General features: G+C 50.6%; 1 protein-coding gene across 3 annotated transcripts in view; it reads right to left on the reverse strand.

The window, feature by feature from the left end:
* LOC135916901 (vesicular glutamate transporter 1-like) overlaps positions 1 to 23,148 on the reverse strand; it is a 259,394-nt gene that overhangs the window by 56,730 nt on the left and 179,516 nt on the right. For all 3 annotated transcript variants that reach the window (XM_065450348.1, XM_070535956.1, XM_065450347.2), the window contains exon 3: positions 9,521 to 9,800. In XM_065450348.1, the coding sequence (XP_065306420.1) occupies positions 9,521 to 9,800 (280 nt within the window). The remainder of the gene's footprint in view (positions 1 to 9,520; positions 9,801 to 23,148) is intronic.

Below are 23,148 nucleotides of genomic sequence, written 5' to 3' on the forward strand. Positions count from 1 at the left end.
GGGTCGCGGCGACCCGTAATCCTGGCTTGGCTCCCTTACGGGGACTCGAGATTGTCCCTTAATCCCGGTTAATCCGGCCGCGAATCCTCGGCGTGACGAATTGCCAGGGAAAACCCCTCCGCCGCCCTTCGCGGCGAGGGCCGCGGGAGAATTCGTTCCACCCGGTCGTGGTCCGCACAACGCGCGCAGGTCGGGAGCGCGCTGTGGCCCGTGTTAACCGAAAAGGGAGGAGCCATGAAAAAGAAATGAAGTCGGAACTGCAACAGAAACGCTCCCGCCGCGTGCAGCTTTTGGCCGCTGAGCGCAATCGCATTTAAATTGAAAAATAAATTCTGAGATTTTACGCACCGAAACCGCGATCTGATTATGAGGCACGCCGAAAGGGGGGAGGGGGGGGGGGTTCACACTGGCGTCATGATACCGTCGTGGTCGTTCCACCGTATTCACTCCAGCTTTCGTCATCCGACTCTCGTCATGCTATCGCCATCACAAAGTCATCGCCATGGCGTCGTCGTCACACCGACTTCTTCGTTGCATCAACGTCAATACATTTTCGTCATTGTATCGTAACCACCGTGCTGTTGTCAGTCATTTAATTGCGATTGTAGCATCACTGTCTTGTCATTGTCGTCACTGCGTCGTCGTCAGCATTATGCATCCGTTGTGAGACGGTCGTCTTCGTGCGTTGGGGTCGTGCTATGTTCGTCCTACAGGCTTCACGATACGCGGTCGTCACGCCGTTGTGATCGTACGCTAGTCGTCCCCGTTGTCCTCATGCCGTTGCCATACCATCTTCGTCATCGTGCCAATGTCATACAGTGGTAGTTTGCATTCGTTCGCGTACCGTCATTGTGATGCCTACGCGGTTGTTCCATCGTCCTCATTCTAACTTCAACATTCGACTCTCCTCACGCCACCGTCGTCACACAATCTTCACGCTGTTGAGCTGCTACCAGCTATAGGTCCAGCATGCACGTCCAAAACGTAAATGAATACTTAAGGAAAATTACGGCACAACACATCTCACGATGCCTGTCGATCGACGGTACCACGATTAGCATTGGAGCAACGTAGTGACACCGCATTTCTGAAGTCATCTTTATTCAACATCAGTAGTAGTCATCCTGAGACTTCCGTTGCTTCGGTTATCCGCGACATACTGCGGTATCGTTCCGCTTTGCTACGACACTCACTTGCCAAGGCCGCCCGTTATCATGGCCGCATCGCGACGACTGTCCGACGCCGACGCCGTATCGACGATGGCCACGACGAAGAAGAAATGGCGCCCCATGTCCAGACTGGCAAAGGCGTTATGACGCCGACAGCAGGACTACAGCGACATGACGATTTTTAAATGATGACGGTGGCATAACGACGCCATGGGCACAAATGAGATGACGATGAGTGTACGATGGCGTGAAGATGACCGTATGACAATCGGATGACGAAGCTGTAATCACGACGATGGCACGACCACGACGACGATGGCATGAGAGAGAGAGAGAAACGTTTATTAAACGGAACAGTGTCCCGAGCGAGGCCGGGTATCACCCTAAGGTGGGAGGGCTCCTTAGTCCAGGAACCCTCTGGCTTCGACTGCCCTCTTGGCCCTGGCGACGAGTTGTCGCTGGTCTTCCAGGTCCCCGAGGGTTAGCTTGGCCTGCCACGTTTCGAATAGGTCGTTTGCTTCTATTGCTCGTTTTTCGTGCGTTTCTGGTTGCATTTCGCTGCCTTCCTGCCACGGGCATTCCAGGAGCAAGTGTGCCAGAGTGTCGGGTACGTTGCAAAGTGGGCATGAGAACGACGGCAAAAATTACGATTGAATTATGAAAGCAGGATTACGATAGAACGACGAAGAAGGAATGAGGTCGACGGATCGACGAAGGCACTATTGAAGACAGACTTGGAGGTAACATCTTGTGACGCTGTGTTTAGTAAGAATTCACGGGCAACTTTTCACGTAGTTTGCCCTCTTCCTGGCATGTAAGAGCAGTTTTACGAATATGAAGCCGCTGGTGAAACACTTTTAATGCGATTAGCACTCTTAGGATACTTTACGCCCTTTCTGGGGTATGTCTGTCTTTCTGTAATCGAAACCGTGCGACGCGTGGGTTCGATTCCACGCTACGCCGCTAGGTGGCGCAGCGCGGGCAGCGGGGATAGTGTTCCTGTATATGCTCCCGCAGGGAGCATATACTGCGGGAGCATATACAGGAACACTATGTGAGGAGCGCTGCCCCACTGCCCCACTGCGGCGTTGGCGATGCGGTGTGTCAGTTACATTGCTTCAATGCTAATCGCATTAGCGTCGACGTTCACCGTGAGATGGGTTCTAGCAGAGCGTTCTCGGGAGGTGTTTGAATAAAATTTCCGAATGGAACACGAGTATCAGAAAAAAGTACGACGTTGGAATATTGAATCAATTATTGGACTTTCTTTCTCTCTCTATCAAGAATCCAATCAAAACGTGGCCGCAGAGGCCGGGTTTTGATTGATTCCGCGCCCTCGGGTTTGGCAGCGCAACACCATAGTCACTACGCCACCATGGCGGGTACAGTGTCCTGGTCCATTACACCGAAGAACAATCAGTCAACTAACCAACCGACTTTATGCATGGCAAATAATGGCTCGCCAAGATTAGGCACAACGCGTATGCGTTGCTCGCGGATGCTTACTTCAGTCATTGTGGTGTCTTTTGCCGCAAAAAAGATCCATCCCTGTCCTGATACGCCGTCGCTGTGTCGAAACGGCGGCGCGACTGCAATGTATGCGCTAAGCTCGCCCCTCCTCCCAATCTCTCTCTCTCTCTCTCAGCAGCTTCGGCACGGTTGCGACAGAGCCAGTATCTTACTCCGTGCACAAGGCCTGTATAGAGAGCGGTGGCTCTGAGTTCGAATGAAGTAAGATAGTGTAGCAATGATGACACACGACTCTGTAAAGGGTGTCACGGGAAGACCTAAAAAAAGAAAAGAAAGAAGAAAAACGAGAGTGAAAGAGGGAGGCGTTTTCAGTCACATGCAATGAAGAAAAAAGAGCGGGAAGGTGTTGGCAGGGTGTTATTTGAGGTGGGGTTGCGGCTCTCGTCCGTTTCGCCATGCGCCTTTTTTATGCGAAGCATATTACGAGAGCTCAACCCAGCTCCTCAGGCGCGGCGCTGTCGCCTTCAGTGACCTTTGACCCCATGCCATACCACGTGACACCGTGACGTCACGACAGAGCAGAAACGGGGCTCCCATAGAGTTTCTCACTATAATACCTAGAGGGAAATCTGGCGCCACCGTCTATGGGTGTTTCTTAAGGGGGCACCGTGCCGTCATGGGAATGACGGTATATGTGTCTGCGAGGCTCGTGTTGGCTGGTGTTGTAAGAGGCTTCGTCTAAAACGTGGATATGGCTACATAAATAACGCGTTCTCAAAGTAAAATCGTAATGAAATGTTTCCATTCACGCATATTACATCTTTACTCACCCACACTGCATGACCAAGTGAAGAAAAGCAAAAACAGACGACCAACTGTTTCAAAGCGAGTGCGAACCTTGTCGTCTGTCCTCCAACTTTAGCGGCCCGCTGATACTTTTTACGTAACATATAGTCGTACACGCAATAACAAGTTTTCATAGTTAAACAAAACATGTTTTCGTGTAATAATAAAGCTAAAACAGCTTTTTACGCGCTGTTTTAGTAGAAAATGAATCATCGTGACAGACGGAACGGTACTTGCCAGGCGCGTCTTCAAGGTGTCCTGTCTCTCCGAGAACGATGCCAATCCGAAGTCACAATATACCGGCATTCCCATGTATACCACAGCTCAGCAGCGCCAGATTTCCCTCTAGGTAATGTAGTGAGAAACTCTATGGGGGCTCCAACTCGCGCCGTCGCTCGCGGCGTCGCCTTCAAGGCTGATCACGTGACACCGTGACGTCACGACAGAGGAGAAACGGTGCTCCAACTCGCGCCGTCGCTCGCGGCGGTATATAAGGAGCTGCGCTTGTTTCTAGGTGGCTTTGGCTCAACTCTTGCAAGATGGGCTGGGTGGGAATCGAACCAGGGTCTCCGGAGTGTGAGACGGAGACGCCACCACTGAGCCACGAGTATGATGCTTCAAAGCGGTACAAAAGCGCCTCTAGTGAATGCGGTGTTGCCTTAGAAACGAGCTGTTTCTAAGGCTCAGGCGTGCGTCGCTTGCTCAGGCGCACATTTCGTTGCCGCGCCGAACGCTGCGTTGCTCGACGCTCACCGCGTCCAATGCGGGGCGCGTAGTCGCTGCGCCGTAGCCCATTGTCTTACACCCCTTGGCGGGTCGACGGGAACGCTGTCGCGTTCCACTCTTGAAGGCGAAGCAGAGTAACGCATGAGTTGTTTCTTCGTCTAGCCGAACCAAATATAGCCAAGCAACAGCAGTTCACCAGGCTAAACAGTGGTTCAACAACTAAAATAAAGGCTAGTATGCTTCGCATCCTGGGCTTAACCTTAGCTAAGCCACAGCCATTTTTTTCTGTTGTTTATCTCTTACAGTTTTGAGTTATACCTTCGCGCATTCCCAAAATAACCTACTTAATACTTGCTGAGTCAACAAAATGTGTTACTGTTGAGAAGCATGTCGAAATTTGGGCTGGTTGAGACCTTTCGGAACTTGAAGGTAACAGACAGAACTAAGACGGGAATAGAGTATTAGATTTAATAGCTGGACAAATTTGTACAGATGCAGTGGTACAAACTGCTTTACAAGACCGGGCACAAAAATAATGACGGGAACAGACGAGCGATTTTCTTGTCTTCCCTTGTGTTCCGCCTTGTGGCGCAGTTTGTACTAATGCGAGAGTATATACAGTGACAAAAAATATGCAGATTCCACGCATTGTGTGAATTAATGGAAGCGAAGCCTTGTCTGTTGTTTTCGTTCATTGACGTTATTTGGCGATGATACTATTGACGGCACACGACAGTCGTGACGTGGTGTGAAACGTTACCTTGCCTGCTCCGCTTGTGTTTGTTGTTCTTGCTACGCTCGACCCTTTATGCGAGCCTTTGTCTCCTCGGCACTAAGTGCACTCTTCGGCGCCATCTTGGGTTCTAGCGTTGTAGCTCTCAAGACTCTATATTCCCTCGCTCCGGATTGTGTTCGGAGCGAGGTAATAGAGCTAGAAAGAGCTAAACAACTACAAAAGCGCTACAACCAAGCCGCTGACGAAGCCTACGTGGACGCAGCGGAATACCCCAACCAAAACGCCATGGCGGTTGTCGGAGTCGCGGGTTCCCAGTACCGCTTCGCCGCGGCCGCATCAATAGTCACCACGCAACCCGAAGTAGGAGAAGAAACGGCCATCGCTTTGGCCAACGTGGTTACCAATGCACACTGCATCATCAGCGATTCAAAAACGGCCATCCGTAACTACGCAAGAGGACTGATAGCGCCCCAAGCGCAGAAGATACTCTCTGGCACTCCTCCCTCAAGGCAACGCCGCGTCCAGATCATCTGGGCCTCTGGTCACTCGGGTCTGGCTGGAAACGAAGCCGCCCCCGATGCTGCCCGAGCTCTCGCACACCGGGCGCATCATCCTTCTCCCGAGCTTTCAGATCCCGACCAGCCCTCTGTTCTACATCGCGGTCTCGCGCGGGACCGAGAATTTCTCCTGCACTACCGCAGAGAGCGGTTACGCTACTCCCCAGCACACAAAACACTGAATAAATCTCAATCCACCACTTGGCGACTCCTTCAGACGCGAACTTTTCCGAACCCCGTGCTTTACAACCACATTTACCCCGATGCATACTCCCCACTCTGCAAAGCGTGCGAGGCCCGCGCTGACCTCGATCATATTGTCACAGGTATAGAACTATTTACACGGTGTATTTACAGGGTGTATATAGACAGCAGCCGAGGATCCCGAGAGGATGTTGCCACTTCGTCGTCTTCAACGTCGACGACCTTGTTTTAAGACTTTTGCCACCGTAACACGACCCCCGGCAGAAAAAGCACCGTCCCGGTGCTTCAGACGGAGCCGTCGGTGAGGGCATAGTAAGGCTTAAGCCGAGAGACATGTACAACGTCAGGAGATGTGGAACCAGGTAGCATGACGGAGGTCTCGGAGTTTATCTCGTAAGTGACATTGGTCACTTGACGTAGAATATGGTAAGGGCCTTTGTAGCACGGAAGGAGTTTCTTGGAGAGCCTCACTCGGCGGCAAGGGGACCAAAATAGCACGAGAGAGCCTGGTGAAAAATGGGCGTCACGATGGCGGCGATTGTAAGCGTGGCGTTGAGATTCCTGCGATGCCAACAGACGAGTACGGGCAAGCTGGCGCGCATGGTCAGCGTGGGCGATGGCGTCGCGGGCATACTCGGTCCTCAACTCCTGTGTCAAGGGGAATGAAGTGTCCAATGGTAATACAGGGTCACGACCGAAGAGTAAGTAAAAGGGGGAATACCCAGCAGTATCGGGGCGTGATGAAATATAGGCGAACGTGACATAAGGGAGGGCCACATCCCAGTCCTGTGGTCGGGTGAAACGTACTTTGATAACATGTCAGTAATGGTCCGATTAAGTCGCTCAGTAAGGCCGTTCGTCTGGGGATGATGGGAGGTAGCCAGTTTGTGCTTGGTAGAACATGAGCGTAGGATATCGGCGATGACTTGGGAGAGGAAAGTGCGGCCGCGGTCAGTAAGGAGCTGTCGCGGTGCGCCATGTGCTAAAATGATATCCCGGAGTAGGAAATCTGCGACGTTGGTTGCGCAGCTCGTGGGAAGTGCCCGAGTGATGGCATATATAGCGCGTCGCGTAATCAGTAGCGACAGCGATCCACCTGTTGCCGGAGCTGGACTAGGGGAAAGGGCCGAGGAGATCCAAACCCACGCGAAAGAATGGCTCAGGCGGAATGTTGATCGACTGTAAGTACCCGGCAGTAAGCGTTGCTGGCTTTTTGCGAAGTTGACAGGGCTTGCAAGCAGATACATAGCGCCGTATACGGAACGTGCGAGGCCGGGCCAGTAGAAGCGGCGGCGCACACGGTCGTAAGTGCGAGAAAACCCAAGGTGTCCGGCAGTTGGGGCGTCATGAAGCTCCTGAAGCACGGTTGAGCGGAGGTGTTGAGGGACGACAAGGGGAAGGGGAGGAGCGTCCGGATGAAAACTGCGTCGGTACAATACGCCGTCGTTGATAACGAACCACCGTAACGATGGATCAGTAGGAGCAGATTCCATGCGGTCAATGAGGGTCCTCAAAGCAGCGTCATGGCGTTGCTCGTTGGCCATGTCCAAAAACTGGGAAATAGAAAGAACACTTGCGGAGGCGTCCATGTCGGCGTTGGCTGGCGTGTGTACTGGGTAACGGGACACGCAGTCGGCGTCCTTGTGTAGGCGACCAGACCTATACACCATCGAACAGGAATACTCTGGCAGCCGCAAAGCCCATCGTCCAAGCCTCCCTGTGGGATCTTTTAAAGACGAAAGCCAACAGAGAGCGTGGTGATCTGTTACAATGGAAAAAGGCCTGCCGTATAAACAGGGGCGGAATTTCGCCACTGCCCAGACAACTGCCAAACATTCGCGCTCGGTAATAGAGTAGTTCCGCTCAGCAGGTGACGAAACACGGCTAGCGTACGCGAGGACACGTTCATGTCCGTGTTGAAATTGTGCCAACACGGCACCGATTCCGTAGCTATACGTCATCGCGGACACAAGGAAGACAAATGGTGACGTACACTCTGGGAATTCCTGCGCCATTTGCCCACGACGTGATCGATTTTGGCAGCGTATGCTCGAGGTTCAGTAACAGATTTTTTTTTGACAAGGAGGCGTATCACATTGCATTCCGAAGTAAGCAAGAAGTCAGCGTGGAAACTTTTGTCGACTTCTTCTACGCAGAAAGGAGTCAAACGGGCGAACATAGTGTGAACTTGGTGACGCTACAATGACGTCACTGGAACCGCGATATGAAGGCAAAATTTGAGAAGGGAAGGCTGGCATTTATTCTGACCGCTAATATAGTCGACTTCTTTTCGCCAACACCATGGAAACACGTTATGTATATCGAGTAAAGATATTTTTTTGCACCATTAAGCGTGCCAGATTGTCCATTTAATTTTTAAGGAGTACACAATAAAATTTTTCCCACCCTTACGTATGAAATAAGGGTGTTTCCATTATTTGCATGACGACAGAAAAATTACGTGAAATAAACGTCCATGGCTAGCACTGTCTAACTCTCGTGTCCGATGTGCCCATGTGTACCAGGGAGTCAAAATAAATAGAGAGCCCTTTCAACTATACGACTTATATTATCAGAGGTGTAGTTTGAGTTCGCTGTCGTGAACTATAAAGCTTTTTGTACAGCCTTTTACAGAACCATTCCCAAGACTAAACTCATAGCGTGCATTTATTTAAGGTTCCCGAGTTCCTGCGGACCTTTTGCCACCGTAACAATATTATCTAGCAATGCCGCAAAACATCCCCCACCAACACCCTCCCGCACTAACACACGCATCATAACTGCGCCCGAGCAGTGGGAGACATAGCTGCTCAGCTTGGACCCAGAGGAGCAGCTCTGGGCTGTCTGGATGGCAGAAGACGCCGCCAGAAAGCAAGGAGTGGCTGCCGTCTGAGGAAGGGGGGGATTGGGGGTTAGTCTCCCGACCACCGCCACCCCTGAACCCCATCAAGGTCTAATAAAGTTTTATCTCTCTCTCTATTCCCTCGCTAGCATTCTCCCCACCTCCTCCCTCTACTGTCGTCGCCGTTGCAGGTGAGCACGGAGACAAGCGCGGCAGCTCCTGCACTGCATTGATGGGGGTGACGCCTATTTACGGCGTCCAGGGGGCATTGTGCACATGCGACGCGGCGTAAATGTTGACACGAGACTCTCGGGTCGTTTTACCTCCAAGGCAGCTGAGCGAAGGTGCCTTGAACATGGCAAACTAGCGACACGGCGCCGCCGCGAAGAGACGCGCGGCGGGCAACTCGTGCATCGTTTGGGTGCGCGACCTCTTCCTCCGTCGGGCGCGACGCGACGGCGAGTCAGCGCGGCGTCGCGGCGGCGCGTGCGGACGCGTTCCAACGCGTACGTCTGGTTGGGGCTTGCCCCGCGTCGCAGAAAATCCGGTGTCGACGCCGCGGGCGCCGCCTGGCGAATAATCATTCTGACCCGCAACCGCGCAGGCCCTCCACGTAGCTCAGACCTTGCCTCACATTCTTGACAAAGTTATTCCTCGGAATTTTGAGACTGACAGCTCGCAGGCAAACGTCATGAAACAAAACACCGAGGGCGCATGCCTTTTATGTTTTTTGCGACATGGCCGCGTCTCAACCACGTCCCGATGTGGCCGGCGTTAGCGGCGTGCAAGACCACAGCAGCAGCAACAGCACCAGCAGCGGAAAGTCGAAATATGTTGCAAAGAAAGCTTCGCTTTAAAAAGGAGCGATTGTCAAACAACGTACTCTTGCCATGGGTGGGTCTTGTCTTTGACGCTGCATGCTACCTCCAAGCTACCGCGGAATAATTTACTGCAACGCTTTTTTACTTACCATTGTGTCCGAGTTGTTCGCAGTCATCTTGACGATGGCGACGCCCATGTTGCAGCGGATGCCGAACGAGATGAGGAACCCTATGGAGCTGAGCAGGGCCACAGTGAGTCGCTTCGAGATGTCGCAGCACGGGCAGTTGGGCTCCAGCAGCCGGCGCCACCTTTTGCCGCCTTCGGCGCCCGGCTCTCCGCCGGGCACGACGCCCGTGCTCTCGTAGTACTCCTCCTGCAGCTCGTCATGCTTCATGAAGCCCTTCTCGTCCTCCTGTTTCTTCAGGCGCCTGCGCAGCGGAAACGAAAGCTCGTTCAGAACGCGCGACGTCAGCCGTATACGTGTCCCACGCATCGCAGAACCTGCTACTAGTACCCAGCTCGCGACAAACAAAAAAACAAGCAACCAAGCAAGCAAGCAAGCAAGCAAGCAAACGAACAAACAAACAAACAAACAAACAAACAAACAAACAAACAAACAAACAAACAAACAAACAAACAAACAAACAAACAAACAAACAAACAAACAAACAAACAAACACACACACAAACAAACAAACAAACAAACAAACTCAAAAATGCAAAAAAAAGAAAAAAAAGAGCGTAGTGGGTAACTTTAGTTCATATCTGCAGTATGAGAAGTACCTGCAGCTTAGCTCGCAAGAAATAAAAATGAGTCAGCTGCATCGAGCCAATGACTGCGCTAAGCTTCTCCCCTGAAATGCAAGCCCCCTCCCCCCCTTCCCCCCCGCTCCCTTATTCAAGAAAAAACAAACAAACAAAGCGACTGTTCATGTTCTGCAGCAAGTGTTGTCGCATTGGGCCCCTGCAAGCCGGCTAATTCCTCTGGAGTGGCGGTTCGGCTTTTCGGTAACGTGTTGAAGTTCGTAGTTCTCTGGAACGTCACATGCGTGAGTCAGGGGTAAATCATGCAAATATGTACACCTCGGAGCATACAGGAGTGACTGCAACGGTCGCACATTTTTCTTCGGACCGTATACATCTGCTTGGACGGATGCATATGAGCTGTGTATGCTTCAGGTAAGCGGAAACTCGGGGGTGATTACTGAGGAAACCTAAATCGTGGCCTCGTGAACCCTGGAAGCCCCATGAAGTGGCCTAATACTCTCCTGCACTCCGCGCTTGATGGATCACGTAATATAATGTCGCGAGACATTTCACGTTAAACTTAAATAACAAAGCTGGTGTCATATTTTTCATTATACCTTAAACAAGACCTGTTGAAGCTATCTTCTATATAGAGTGCGAAAATGTTTACTCACTTAAAGGTGTTTTCTTTACCCATTGGTAACACTCTTTACTGTTAGCGCCTTACAAAACATTTTGAGAGGTCTAACGAAGCTCTAACAATACTTTCGATGACAAAAGACGCGGTTGAAAACTATGCAATGATTCTGACAGCCTCGGGCGCACAGAAATATCCGACAAGAGAATTTCAGAGGGGGAGATATGAAACTCTCCTGTCGGATATTTCTGTGCGCCCAAAACTGTCAGAATGATTACATAGTTACAACCACGCCTTTTGTCGTCGCACGTCTAGTTAGAGCTCAGTTGTCGTCCTTTCTAAATTGTTGTGAGGCCCTAATAGCAACGGTGTTACCAGTGCGAAAACACCCTTAAGGGTGTAAGTAGCTTTACAGTGTAGGAAAGTAAAACTGTACAACGTAACTTGTGGTTGTATGCAGCTCAAGAATAGCTACCGGAGTGAATGTTCCAATCGAATGCGTGTATTTCCTTGCCTGATTTCTGAGTTCATGGGTTTGAAATTGTTCTGAATTCTTTGAGTTCGTTTGCTCTTTTCTAAATTAGTTTCACTCCCGTCTAACAATGATAAAAAAAAAGAAACGATCACGGAATAGTGCGAAGCATTCGTTCTATACAGCCGTGGAGTTCTTGGTTCGAACACACGCAAACTAGCGAGCATTGTTTTTTTTTCTATTTTCTTCGTTTAGGAGCCTTCGAGCATCGTCTTGCAAAGAGCTGTGCCATCGCAAAGAACCTGGACCTCGCAGGGATACCTAGATACCCAACTCATAATTGTTTAGCGCGGTAAAAGTGAGCTGTGTCGAGATGACTACCCGAATTCAGTACCAGCGCAACGTCATTAGTCGACAGGCCGAAGTCGCGTCGTTACGTACACAAGAGTCACCACACGACATAAATACTTGAGACAGCGGCGTCCCGAACGGAACTCTAGTTGACAAGCCTCCGGAGGGGAGCACATTTTCTCGGGGGCCGCCGAAGCTCGAGCCGAAATATCCCCGGGATCGGAGCGCTGAGCCACCCGCTACGGATTCCACCGTGTTTGCCCGGCAACGGGGGCGAGCTCCTACCGAAACACGGCACTCGTCTCGCGTGCCTCGCTCCATTCCTCGCGGAGGGCCTCGGTTATTGAGCGCGCAACCGGCGTTTGTCTTCGTTGCTGCCACTGCGCGTGTGCGCCGGTCACAGTGGCACGTTGTCGATTGGCTTTGTGCCCTGCCTTCTCTCGCATAGCCGCGGAGCCAGCGGCCGAAAGCTTTCGGAACGGAGATTGTTTTCTCGGCGGCTGGCTGTGGCCGGCACTGTTTCGTAACGCTGGCTGCCTGAGTGACGTCGTCTTATTGGTTGATTTATTCATTCATGGGGTTTAATGTGCCAGTGCAACATTGTGGTCATGAGAGCCTTTGCTAAAACGACGCAAAAAAACAAAAAAAAACAAGTACACAGAAAAAGCGGCTGCGGTTCAACGTGGCTTGAACCTGGTTATACGAGCGAAAGCTCTTTTAAGCAGGGTTAGGCAATGTTCTTCAGTGCTGCTTCCCGGCGAGCTACAACGGCAGGGTGCTCAGACTCGGCCTTGCGCCTGCGGCGAAGAGTTGACGCGCTCGCGCCGGCGCGTGCTTCGTCCATGGCGAGAGTGAGCGACAAAGCGCCGGCGAAGCAGCTGTTAAACCCTCGCCTAGTCACGTGGTACACAGCGGCGAGGCTCGAGCGAGCGCAGCTGCGACGCCTCTCCGCAGCGGATTACGTGACGTGACGTAACACATTCACATTGGCGCCGCGGCGGCTGAAGGTCAAACGCGCACCGAGATTGACCTTGGGAGTTGTACCTCGAGGAGTAGAGCTTTCGCTCTAAAGAAAAAAAAGTGAAAAGAAAAAACCTACTTAAGAGCTTCACGTGAACTCCATCAAGTTCACACCCTGTTGAGCTGCGAGGGACGCCATTCTGGAAAGCTCTGGGATAATTTCGATCACCTAGGGTTCTTTACTACGCATAAAAAAATGGTTACTTTCTTTTTTAATGTAAGGCTGGAATGAGAAAGCGGCTGTGATTAGATGATGTGATCTTTGTCGTCCATATCTATGCATTGGTTTATTTGAAGCTATGACACATCAAAATGTGCATACGCACGTTTCTGTATAATTACGAGTAAGCATTTAGCGTTATGCGCATAGGTGGATTATGTGTATACAGCGTGTGTATCTTCTTGTGTAGTTGTCACGGGCACTTATCGAGTACGCCATCGGATGGCAGTTGCTGACATCATTGTATTATTCTGTCACCGATCCTCGTCATTCTCCTCTGCTTTCCTATTGTTGCCCCTCTCCCTTCACTCCCATGTGGAGTGGAACACCAGAGAGAAGCTTCTCCGGTCAACCTCTTCGGCTTTGCTTTCATTAAACCGTCTGCTCTCTCTCTCTCTCTCTATAAATCTAAGGGCACGAGCTCTGTTTGAATTTCGCTCTCGCCGAAATAGTGGCCGCCGTGACAGAGAATCGAACCCTGGACCTCGTGCTCAGCGGCAAAGCGCCAAAGCCACTGAGTATAGCCACAGGGGATGTACTAGTCTTAATCGAACAACCCAATCTCGAACTTTTGCTGCCTACCGATGTTTCCACTTAGTCACCTATTGTGGTCGCTCTTGTGCTGGTTTAATTATCGCTTCTTTTTAGTATAGCATGTAGTTAACCGGCAAGGTTATTTTATTATTTTGTTCTCTTGAGGAAGGAAGCAGGTTTTCTCTCTCTCTCTCTATAAATCTAAGGGCACGAGCTCTGTTTGAATTTCGCTCTCGCCGAAATAGTGGCCGCCGTGACAGAGAATCGAACCCTGGACCTCGTGCTCAGCGGCAAAGCGCCAAAGCCACTGAGTATAGCCACAGGGGATGTACTAGTCTTAATCGAACAACCCAATCTCGAACTTTTGCTGCCTACCGATGTTTCCACTTAGTCACCTATTGTGGTCGCTCTTGTGCTGGTTTAATTATCGCTTCTTTTTAGTATAGCATGTAGTTAACCGGCAAGGTTATTTTATTATTTTGTTCTCTTGAGGAAGGAAGCAGGTTAAAGGGCTAACGCCTTTAGCCTGCGCTCCCTCCGTTTACCGAGGAAATGAACTGGTAAACTGGAATCAATTATTAAAAATGAAAAATAAAGTGATAGAGAAAAAAAATCTGCGTCGATTATACTATTTCTCTCCGGGGAGTCCTAAAGCTTTGAGAAGTGCGGAATCACTGAGACACTATTTAAAATAAAAGGACGTGAACAGTCCATTTATTGAGTGAAAAAAAAAAAAAGCAAGGTGAGAAACATCAAGGCACCCCTTTTGCTTCTTAAATAAAATTAAATTATGGGGTTTCACGTGCCAAAACCACTTTCTGATTATGCGGCACGCCGTAGTGGAGGACTCAGGAAATTTCGACCACCTGGGGTTCTTTAATGTGCAGCTAAATCTAAGTCCGTTTTGCTTCTGGCAGATGTAAGTTGCACTGATACCTACACTGAAGCCTAAATAATAAAGAAAAGAAAGAAAAGTCAATATCTTACCCCGTGCACGTGCCAGGTAAGACCAGCCAATCTATTGAAGGAGTGAAATAGTAATGAACTAACGCATTCGCGAATGTATTTATTCGTTTAGGCAGTTCCCTAACCTATTCGTTAAGAAACACGGCCCGAATTCAATGTTCCCAAATTTATTGAACTATGCCTGAATTAGGAAGAAAAAGAAAGAGATGATTGTGCAATACAGTAAGTTCAGTCTGTCTGAATACAGTGGTTCTGATTTCCCACGTGCCCAACTTTTCTCACACCGTGTGCTCCAGGAGTTACGGAAGAGAAGTTATATTTTTCGGTAGACAATGCGTAGACAATATTGGTAGACAATATTAAAGCGAATTAAGCCTCCTTTGCCGTCAGATGTGTATAATAATCTCATGAACAACGTAGCCTCAGGTTGAAATCTAAGCGTGGAGAGAGAGAGAGAGAGAGAGAGAGAGAGAGAGAGAGAGAGCTTTATTTGCCACTGCAGGGGGGGGGGGGGGGGAGTTAGGGCTGGTAGGCCTAGTGTGGCTCCCAGGTGGGGGCGACAGAGAAGCATTCGTTCCGTATACGTGATGTCCACAATTTTCGCGCCTTGCCAGAAACCTTGCCAGATGTTTGCAACGTTTCTGCGCATATTAAAATGCGAACTGCCACGGCCGGTGCTGCGGCCTCAAGATTCTGGACTAAAGCTTCTGACTTGCGAAAAATCATCAACAACAACAACAAAAGAAAGAAAGAAACAATGCCGTCGAGGTGGTCATACGTTTGCTTAAAGATGCAGGCCTTATGTCGGCGCATTTTTCTTCCTTGCATCTAATATGCTAGCATGAAAGATGCGGTCAACAGCGAGGATGCCGGCCGACACGGTAATATTGCCTCCCTGCATTAAGAATGACGCCGCCAGGGCCGTCTAGATTTTTAAAGCCGGGCGCCAAGAGGGCGTATCGGTTGTGACAGGTGTTAGATATGGAGCTGTTTCCTGCGAATACTTCGAGTTCCCCAAACCACTTCGAATCGCAGCACAGCTAATTGAGGAATGCCGAAGCAGGAAAGCACATTCCAGAGGAGCGGCCGAGCAAACAAGTTTAAGGCAACAAGTTCACGTGCCAACAAGTTCGTGCGCCGCCGGGATTAGCAGGTGGGCCTCGGACAATGGAGCATGAGCAGCCCTCCCCTTCTCCTCGTTAGAAGTGCATTGCCAGTCTGCGAGGCAAGACCGCAGAAAGCCGCCAGGTGTGACACCGCGACACGGGCGGCTACCATTGGCTGAAAGTGGCGTCATCGGAGCGGACTCTCCCATTGGTGAAACATGACGTGACTTACAGTGCTCGAAGGGTTTATAAGAAGCCTTCCAGAGAGACCTGAGCATGCTGGGACATGCCCTGATTCCCTGATTCACCTCTCTCGAACTTCTTGCCGCGGGCCGCAGCGTCCGAGTTGCTGCCGGCCCGTAATGACTGTACGACTGTCACTTGACGCTCACCTCCTTGTAAATAATGTAGAATAAATACTCCCAAGTTTTGGGTTTCCATCCCGAAGTCCGTCCTCCAACCCCTACATCTGGTTGGCAGCGGTGGGATCGCCTCCGAATGCATCAGCTGGTGGCAGCGCTACGGATGAACCTTCGTCGAGAGAGACCCTAAGGAACCGGGAAGAGCGAAGAAGAGTGAGCCTTCGTCGAAAGAGGTCCGATGAAACTGGGAGTAGCGAAGAAGGAGCGAGCCTTCGACCCAGGGAGTCCGGAGGAACCGGGAACAGAGGACGAATGAACCGGATGGCAGGGTGCTGCAACCGTAAGTGAGCGCGTGGTTTTTTTCCTTATGATTCGCCAGACTCAAAGGTTGTGTGTTCAATTTTGATAGTTCTGGGAATCGGGAGTTTGATGCATTGTGTGTTTGCACAAATTAATAAGGAAAACAGTTTTAACCACCTGTCGGGGCAGCTGCCATGGATCTTAGAAGGTTGACGAGGTTAGACTTGTTGTTGGTGTGCGACGATTTGGGAGTTGAGGCGGACGAACGGATGAAAACACCAGCTATCATAAAGGCGATTCAAGATAGTGGCAATGATGACAAAAGCATTGAGCTTGCTTGGGAGGTGATACAGGAGCCACGGGAGCGCGAGCGTCGTGTACGTTTGCGAGAGCGTCGTGAAGTTAGGAGTAAGCGTCAGCGTGAAGAACGCGAGAATGAACGGAAGCATGAGCTTCAAGAACTTAATCTTAGGTGTGAGCGTCACGGACGTGAGAATGAACGCGAACTTGAGCGTGAACAAAAGTATGAGAGAGAGAAGGCAGCACTGATCAAAGAGATACAGTATTGTGATCAGTTATTAGCACAGAGACAACGGCTGTCTGAAAATTCTGCAGGTAGTAGAGAACGAAAGAATGAGGAAGTCTCTAGCAGAGTTTCGCCAAAAGCCGAGGAAAAGATTAGTGCCTGTGAGATTGGCTGCCGATTGATAAGTGAAGGGAAAAAGCTAGCTGCTAACGATGCCTTAGTGGCAACAGAGGCCGTTAAAGGCCGCAAGGAGAGCGACGAGGTGCTGTGCCAACAGATGACTGTGGAGACAGCTAGGCCAGCTGCGAACAAATTGGCACAGTTACCGCGTGTGTGCGTCGCTGGTAAGGTTAGCGAGGTTGCTAGCGAGGAAAAGGGTACTGTTGACGCGACAGACGCGAGCACCCATGTAGAGCCAGATCTGCGTGCAGAAGTGAAGTGCGAGCTGAGCGATGCAGTTGAGAGTAGTTCTCGGGATGGCGAGCTCCGTAGTCCACGAGAGAACAACTGCATTGTTCAGGGATCGGTGCGGCTCTCCGCCAGTCTAGATGGCCTAGATAGGGATGATTAAGTTGCTAATCATTCGGACTGTGCGCGTGAGACAGCGATCGATACCGACGGGCTGTGTGCCGATGCACAGCGTGAGCCGGGCAATGTAGTAGAGGGCAGTTCGCAAGAGTGCGAGTTGTCTTACTCGAGTAAAGCCTGCTGCATTGTGCCAGAGTCGGTTGAGCTGTCCGCCAGTCGAGGCAGAGCGAGTGTTGATTTAAGTGAGAATCACTCAGACTGTGCGGGTAAGAGACCGATCCGGGCCGACGAAATGTGTACCGGCCAGCACGAGGCACGAGAAGGCGACAGGAAAGCGAGTGCAAGGAGAAAGCGCCGTAAAAAGAAGCGCGGTAAAGACCGAAAGACGGTAATTAATGTAGCGCCGCCAAAAATGGCGAGAAACCCAAATGGGCAGGGCGCGAGGAGAAGAAAGGTGCGGTCGTCACTGACGATGTTGACGCATCCTAAACGTTCGAGCCACAGGTCAAAGGGGGACCGCGAAGAATGTTCTGCACGGACGCGGACAAAGGGCACGAGGCAGTTAAGCTCCTCGTCGTTCCGTAGTTCTTTTCATAGCTCAGCGTGCAGTTCGAAGAAACGCAAGGTGGCAGGACGAGACCAGGTGGGGAGTAGCGACGCGGTCAATCGAGTTTGTGAAGAAAGCGGGGCGCCAGGACGCAAATTGGCAGGAGACCGTAACGTCTTGGGGGAGCTGATAGTTAGTCAGCCCTTTTGTTGTCTCTCGGCAGCCAGAGTAGCTTTCAAGCCGCGACCACCGCGAGGACGGCTCAGAGTATGAGTCAGACATAAGCGTTTGGAAAGGGAGGCGAAGAGCGCTTCCGTAGAAATGAAGTGTTGTTTTTTATTTTGAGCATCGGAAAGTTTTCGCGATTTGAGACTGAGATTTCTTTCAATATGTAAACGTATGAGCTTTGTTTATGTTTTGGTTTGAGAAAGCTCCGAGATTTGAAAGATGCGTTTTAAGTAAACATGTAGTCTCGCGAGATGCTCATTAATAAGTAGATAGGCTTTTTTGTGTGTGTGTAAGTAACCTGAGTGACAAGGTTATTGTTGAGAGGCCTATCGTAACGCGCGTGTGTGTTATTTAACCTTCTTTCTTTTGAAGTGTTTTTGAATTTTCTAAGGTTAAGCGCGTAGATTTTCAGTGAGTGCATGATTTGCACGGAGAAGCGTTCTTAGTTCCAGTTAGCGCGTGTCCTGTGTGGACGGAAGGAAGCAGATTTATGACTGGGTTGCTGGTGTGTGTTGAGGGCAGCCGTATTCTGACTTCTCTGATAAGTATGCGTGAAACGAGTTATTAAAAGACGCAACATTTTAAGGGTTCTGCGGAGTGTGTAAGTCCCGCGAGTTTAATTGTTCGTTTACGTCACGTGTCCTGTAGGACTTTCAGGGAAGAAACGTGAGTAAGCGTAAATGAAAAGTTTGCCTACAACGCAAGTACGCGTTCTGTTTAGTGACCACAAGGCTAGTGCGCTTGTGATTACGTACTTGTGAGGTTGACCAGATTGTTCAGTGGCACCAATACGTGCGATAAGTACGCCACTGCGGTAGAGTTGGAAACATGCTGTTCGTGCAGTTAGGCCACTTAAGTTATGTTCGGCTGTTTTTATTTGTTGTTTGCATCGTCAACGACCCTTTTGTTTTGCAACAACAATAGTACTCTGGTCTTGTCGGCAATCGAGGAGAAATGGATAGCTGTTTGGAAGGGTGGTTGGAACTGCTTTGTCAAAATTGGGGAACTAAAAGATCAGGGTTGATTTTGACTCAGTAATAGCCTGGCGAGTCAGGGGTGAAGAGCCTGCGCTTACGCGTGGTGCAGCGCTGTGTTGTTTGGTTTGTTTGACGTATGTTCTCCAGGGCCCAGGATCCCGAGGGTTGTCAAACGAGGCTCGACCCCAGTACCCTGCAGCTTCTATCAGCGTTCCTCATGGCCAGCGAATTGAGTTCACCGGCCATTCAGAACTACCGGGGCGAGGACGAGCTGTTAGATATGGAGCTGTTTCCTGCGAATACTTCGAGTTCCCCAAACCACTTCGAATCGCAGCACAGCTAATTGAGGAATGCCGAAGCAGGAAAGCACATTCCAGAGGAGCGGCCGAGCAAACAAGTTTAAGGCAACAAGTTCACGTGCCAACAAGTTCGTGCGCCGCCGGGATTAGCAGGTGGGCCTCGGACAATGGAGCATGAGCAGCCCTCCCCTTCTCCTCGTTAGAAGTGCATTGCCAGTCTGCGAGGCAAGACCGCAGAAAGCCGCCAGGTGTGACACCGCGACACGGGCGGCTACCATTGGCTGAAAGTGGCGTCATCGGAGCGGACTCTCCCATTGGTGAAACATGACGTGACTTACAGTGCTCGAAGGGTTTATAAGAAGCCTTCCAGAGAGACCTGAGCATGCTGGGACATGCCCTGATTCCCTGATTCACCTCTCTCGAACTTCTTGCCGCGGGCCGCAGCGTCCGAGTTGCTGCCGGCCCGTAATGACTGTACGACTGTCACTTGACGCTCACCTCCTTGTAAACAATGTAGAATAAATACTCCCAAGTTTTGGGTTTCCATCCCGAAGTCCGTCCTCCAACCCCTACATCTGGTTGGCAGCGGTAGGATCGCCTCCGAATGCATCACAGGCCGCAAATGCAAAGAGACGCACGAAAGCTGTTCAGACAGGGACGGTTTCTACAGATTAATAAATATGCAGCTAAAGAACAAAAAAACTAACCTACATGCTTGTTTTTCTTTTGAAAACACGACGTTGCTGAGCCGGTGCATTTTTAACAATGGTGCACAGCTGTAAAGAGTCTGCGACTTCTGGCATTTCAACATAACGGGCCTAACGCTGCCGCAATTATTCAAATGCATGCCCGCAAGGCACTCAAACTACCTCCCAAGTCGTGCGTGCTTGATAAATAGTTGAGTGGCAGTTACCGCACGGCGAATTGTCCAAAGCGAGAGCGACGCCGTTCACTGTCATCTCGATTGCTTTGCCTACGAGCGAACATCGTGTGCTCCACACTATAGTGCCTAGAATATACTAGGCACTATATCCACACTGTTAAATGCACGTCGGAAAGCAGCGGATGCATTAGCACTGCACGCGCGTGCTGACATGCGCGCACACTTATATGCATGCAGGGAACAACGATGGTGATGGTATACGCATACGCGCGCTCTAGCCACGAATAAATGAAGGCTACAGCTTGAAACTCCGTTCGGTGTTGTTTTGCAGCGTGAACACGGCACAGGCATGAACTATAGAGGCGCTGACGCCACGTGGGAAACACGGCCGCACAGCTGCGCGTGCGGTTGGCGCTTCAGGCTTTAGGTAAGGTGACCCGAGTACTAATTATTGCCGTTAATAACGTTCGGTGCGAAACCACAAAACGCCGATAATAAAGAAAGGACGAAGGACGGGCTGGCTGGTAACTGTCGCCAGGAGGAGGACAAGGCCTCTTTGCTGTAGGGATGGGGAAAAAAAGAAAGAAAAAAAAGGTCTCAATGCGGAAAGAAAGACATAGAAAGAGAGAGATATATATATAGAATGACAATGCTCCCAACAAACAACTGAAAACAAAAGAAAATTAGGAACTGGCACATGAGTTATTCTGTATCTTTATTAAAATTATTTATTCTCTTCAGTCTCCTTGTTTTAATTTTAACAGAGTCATTCTCCCTTTTCCCTTTTCTCCTCTACGGCGTGCTACCCGATTCTCGGTCAACATCCGAGGCTAGGAATGAGCCACTGGACTGGACTGGAAAACTTTATTACGGCCCTGCAGGACGCGCCTATAACACGTAGCGGGCGTCTCCCACGTATAGGGAACGACAGGGAATCTGCATAATTTTCCAGCCATACAAAGTACGGAAACTACAAGGCGGTGCTGTAGCGCAGCGTTCAGTTTTCGTTAGACGGCCCATAAACATCGCGGTGTGGTGAGCCCCGAAATCGCACTCCTTTTTCGACGCTCGGGAAAAGAGTCTAGGGAAATTAAGGAAACCAGACAGCCAGCGCGCGAGCCAGCAGCCGCGCCGGACTGCATTCATCGCGGAAAAGAGAACGCGGCGAATAACGGAGAGGCGCTTTCGAAGGTCTCCGGAGTAATTCTTCAACGAGGCATTAAGGGAGCCCGCGAAGAGCTCATCTCGGTTAGTGCTGCTTCGAGCCTCGCGCTTCTAGCCGCTTTCATCCCGTTACGGGAGCGCATCTCCGTCCGTTTTCTCTCTCTCCAATACAATGGGAACACCCTGGGGAAACTGGAGGGTACGCGGGGCCACTCCGCCGCAAAAAGGAAGCGGCGTGCGGCAGCCCAAAGAAAAGTGGAACGGGCTGTAGCTCTGACCCCCGACGAAGCCGTGAACGTGTTAAACAAAGACGCCCGACGTCCGAGCGGAGCAAAGGAACGCCGCCAGGGATTTGCGGGTCTCCCGAGAGACTTGTTCCCTTAGGGGAGAAAGGGAGCGGGAGCTGGGTTTCCCGAAAGACGAAGAGAGCCTCCCATGTACTAGACGGGGCTGCAGCTTTGAATAACAGGAAGAGACAAGGAAGAACGAGGTGGAGGCAGTTTACGGCTCGTGAAAGAACGGGGAAAAAGAGGGAGAGAAGGGAGGAAGCCAGGGTAAGTGGAAGCGATACGAAAGCTTGAAACCTTATATAGACCGTGGTGACGCACTGGGGAAAAAAAAGGTAGGGGGGGGGGGGCGGAGGGTGCAGTAGGGTCCGATCCATCAGCGCCTGTGGAGCGGAATCCACTTTCCCGGGGATGCACCTATGCGTGACACCGTGACGTCATCTGCATTCTGAGTGAGCCCCGCTGCTTTGGGCCTGGCTGAGTTGTTTCGTGCGGATCGAAATGAAGCCCGACGGGACCGACGTCGTAGTGCCTTGCGGGTTACTCTCCCTCCCAGCCTAGCTCCGTCATTTCGTTGACGCCGCTGTCTTTTAATTTTTTTTTAGCAATAGAAAGTATCGCGTTTTCACGGACCCGCGTCATGCCTTTGCTAAACGTTAACTCCAGCGCCTTACAAGCCGTGATGAATGTCTTTCTGACGGCTGCCCGCTGGCGAGGTTCACATGCAGGTGGCTCTTTGGAACGCCTTAAGGCACCGTATCTTTTGCTCAGAGTGTCCATCTCAGTGGGCGAACGGTGATCCAAGCAGCAGATGTCACTTTCGCATCACCCTCAAAAAAGCACATCATTTAATGAAAAACAAACACGAACAAAAGGCAACTTTGCGCTTCTGAGGGGTTTCGTATAGACTGAGAGGCTCGCGCGTTGCCTTGTTCGCTGTGCCCGCTTTATAGCAATGGCTGCTAGAGACGCCTTACAACTACGCCCGCGGCAACGCCATGGGCGTAGAAACTTCCCGGAAATTCCGTAAAAGAATTTCTTATTACGAGTTCTAAAAACAAACAAACAAACAAGCCATACCGTAGCTTTCTGTCCCCCCCCCCCCCTCCACTTAGCCATAACAAAAGTAGTTTAAAAACCACACGCGGCACAGGAACGGCGTTGTTTGTCATTTAAATCCTAATCGTCTGTGCGATATTTCACAAGGAAATGAATATGACCAATATTTTTTTTTTTTTTGTAAAAGCGACAAGCCGTCTCCTCCTCCTCGCCTACAAAGAGAAAAAAAAGGAGAACACAGACGCGCATCTCCCCGTGTAAATCTGAACAACTCTGGTTGTGCAAGACAGCATCCAGCTGCGCAGGTAACCGCGCGACAGGTAACCAGGTGCAGGTAACCGAGCTATACGCTCGTGTGCGAAGTAATGTGTGGCATCAGAATGAGGGGGGGGGGAGGCGTACCTCGTCACGTGGGTCAGGCTTGCTCGAAATCCCGGCTTGCCCGGTTCGCGGGCCGGACTCTGTCTTGTTTCTTAGTCGTGACGAGTTCTTTAAACGAGGAATTGAAGTGCGTAATTAGCTCCTTACAATGCTTGCTTATGAAATGTCTAAACATTTGTAAG

This window comes from Dermacentor albipictus, chromosome 3 (assembly GCF_038994185.2).
Source record: "Dermacentor albipictus isolate Rhodes 1998 colony chromosome 3, USDA_Dalb.pri_finalv2, whole genome shotgun sequence".
Lineage (NCBI taxonomy): Eukaryota > Metazoa > Arthropoda > Arachnida > Ixodida > Ixodidae > Dermacentor > Dermacentor albipictus.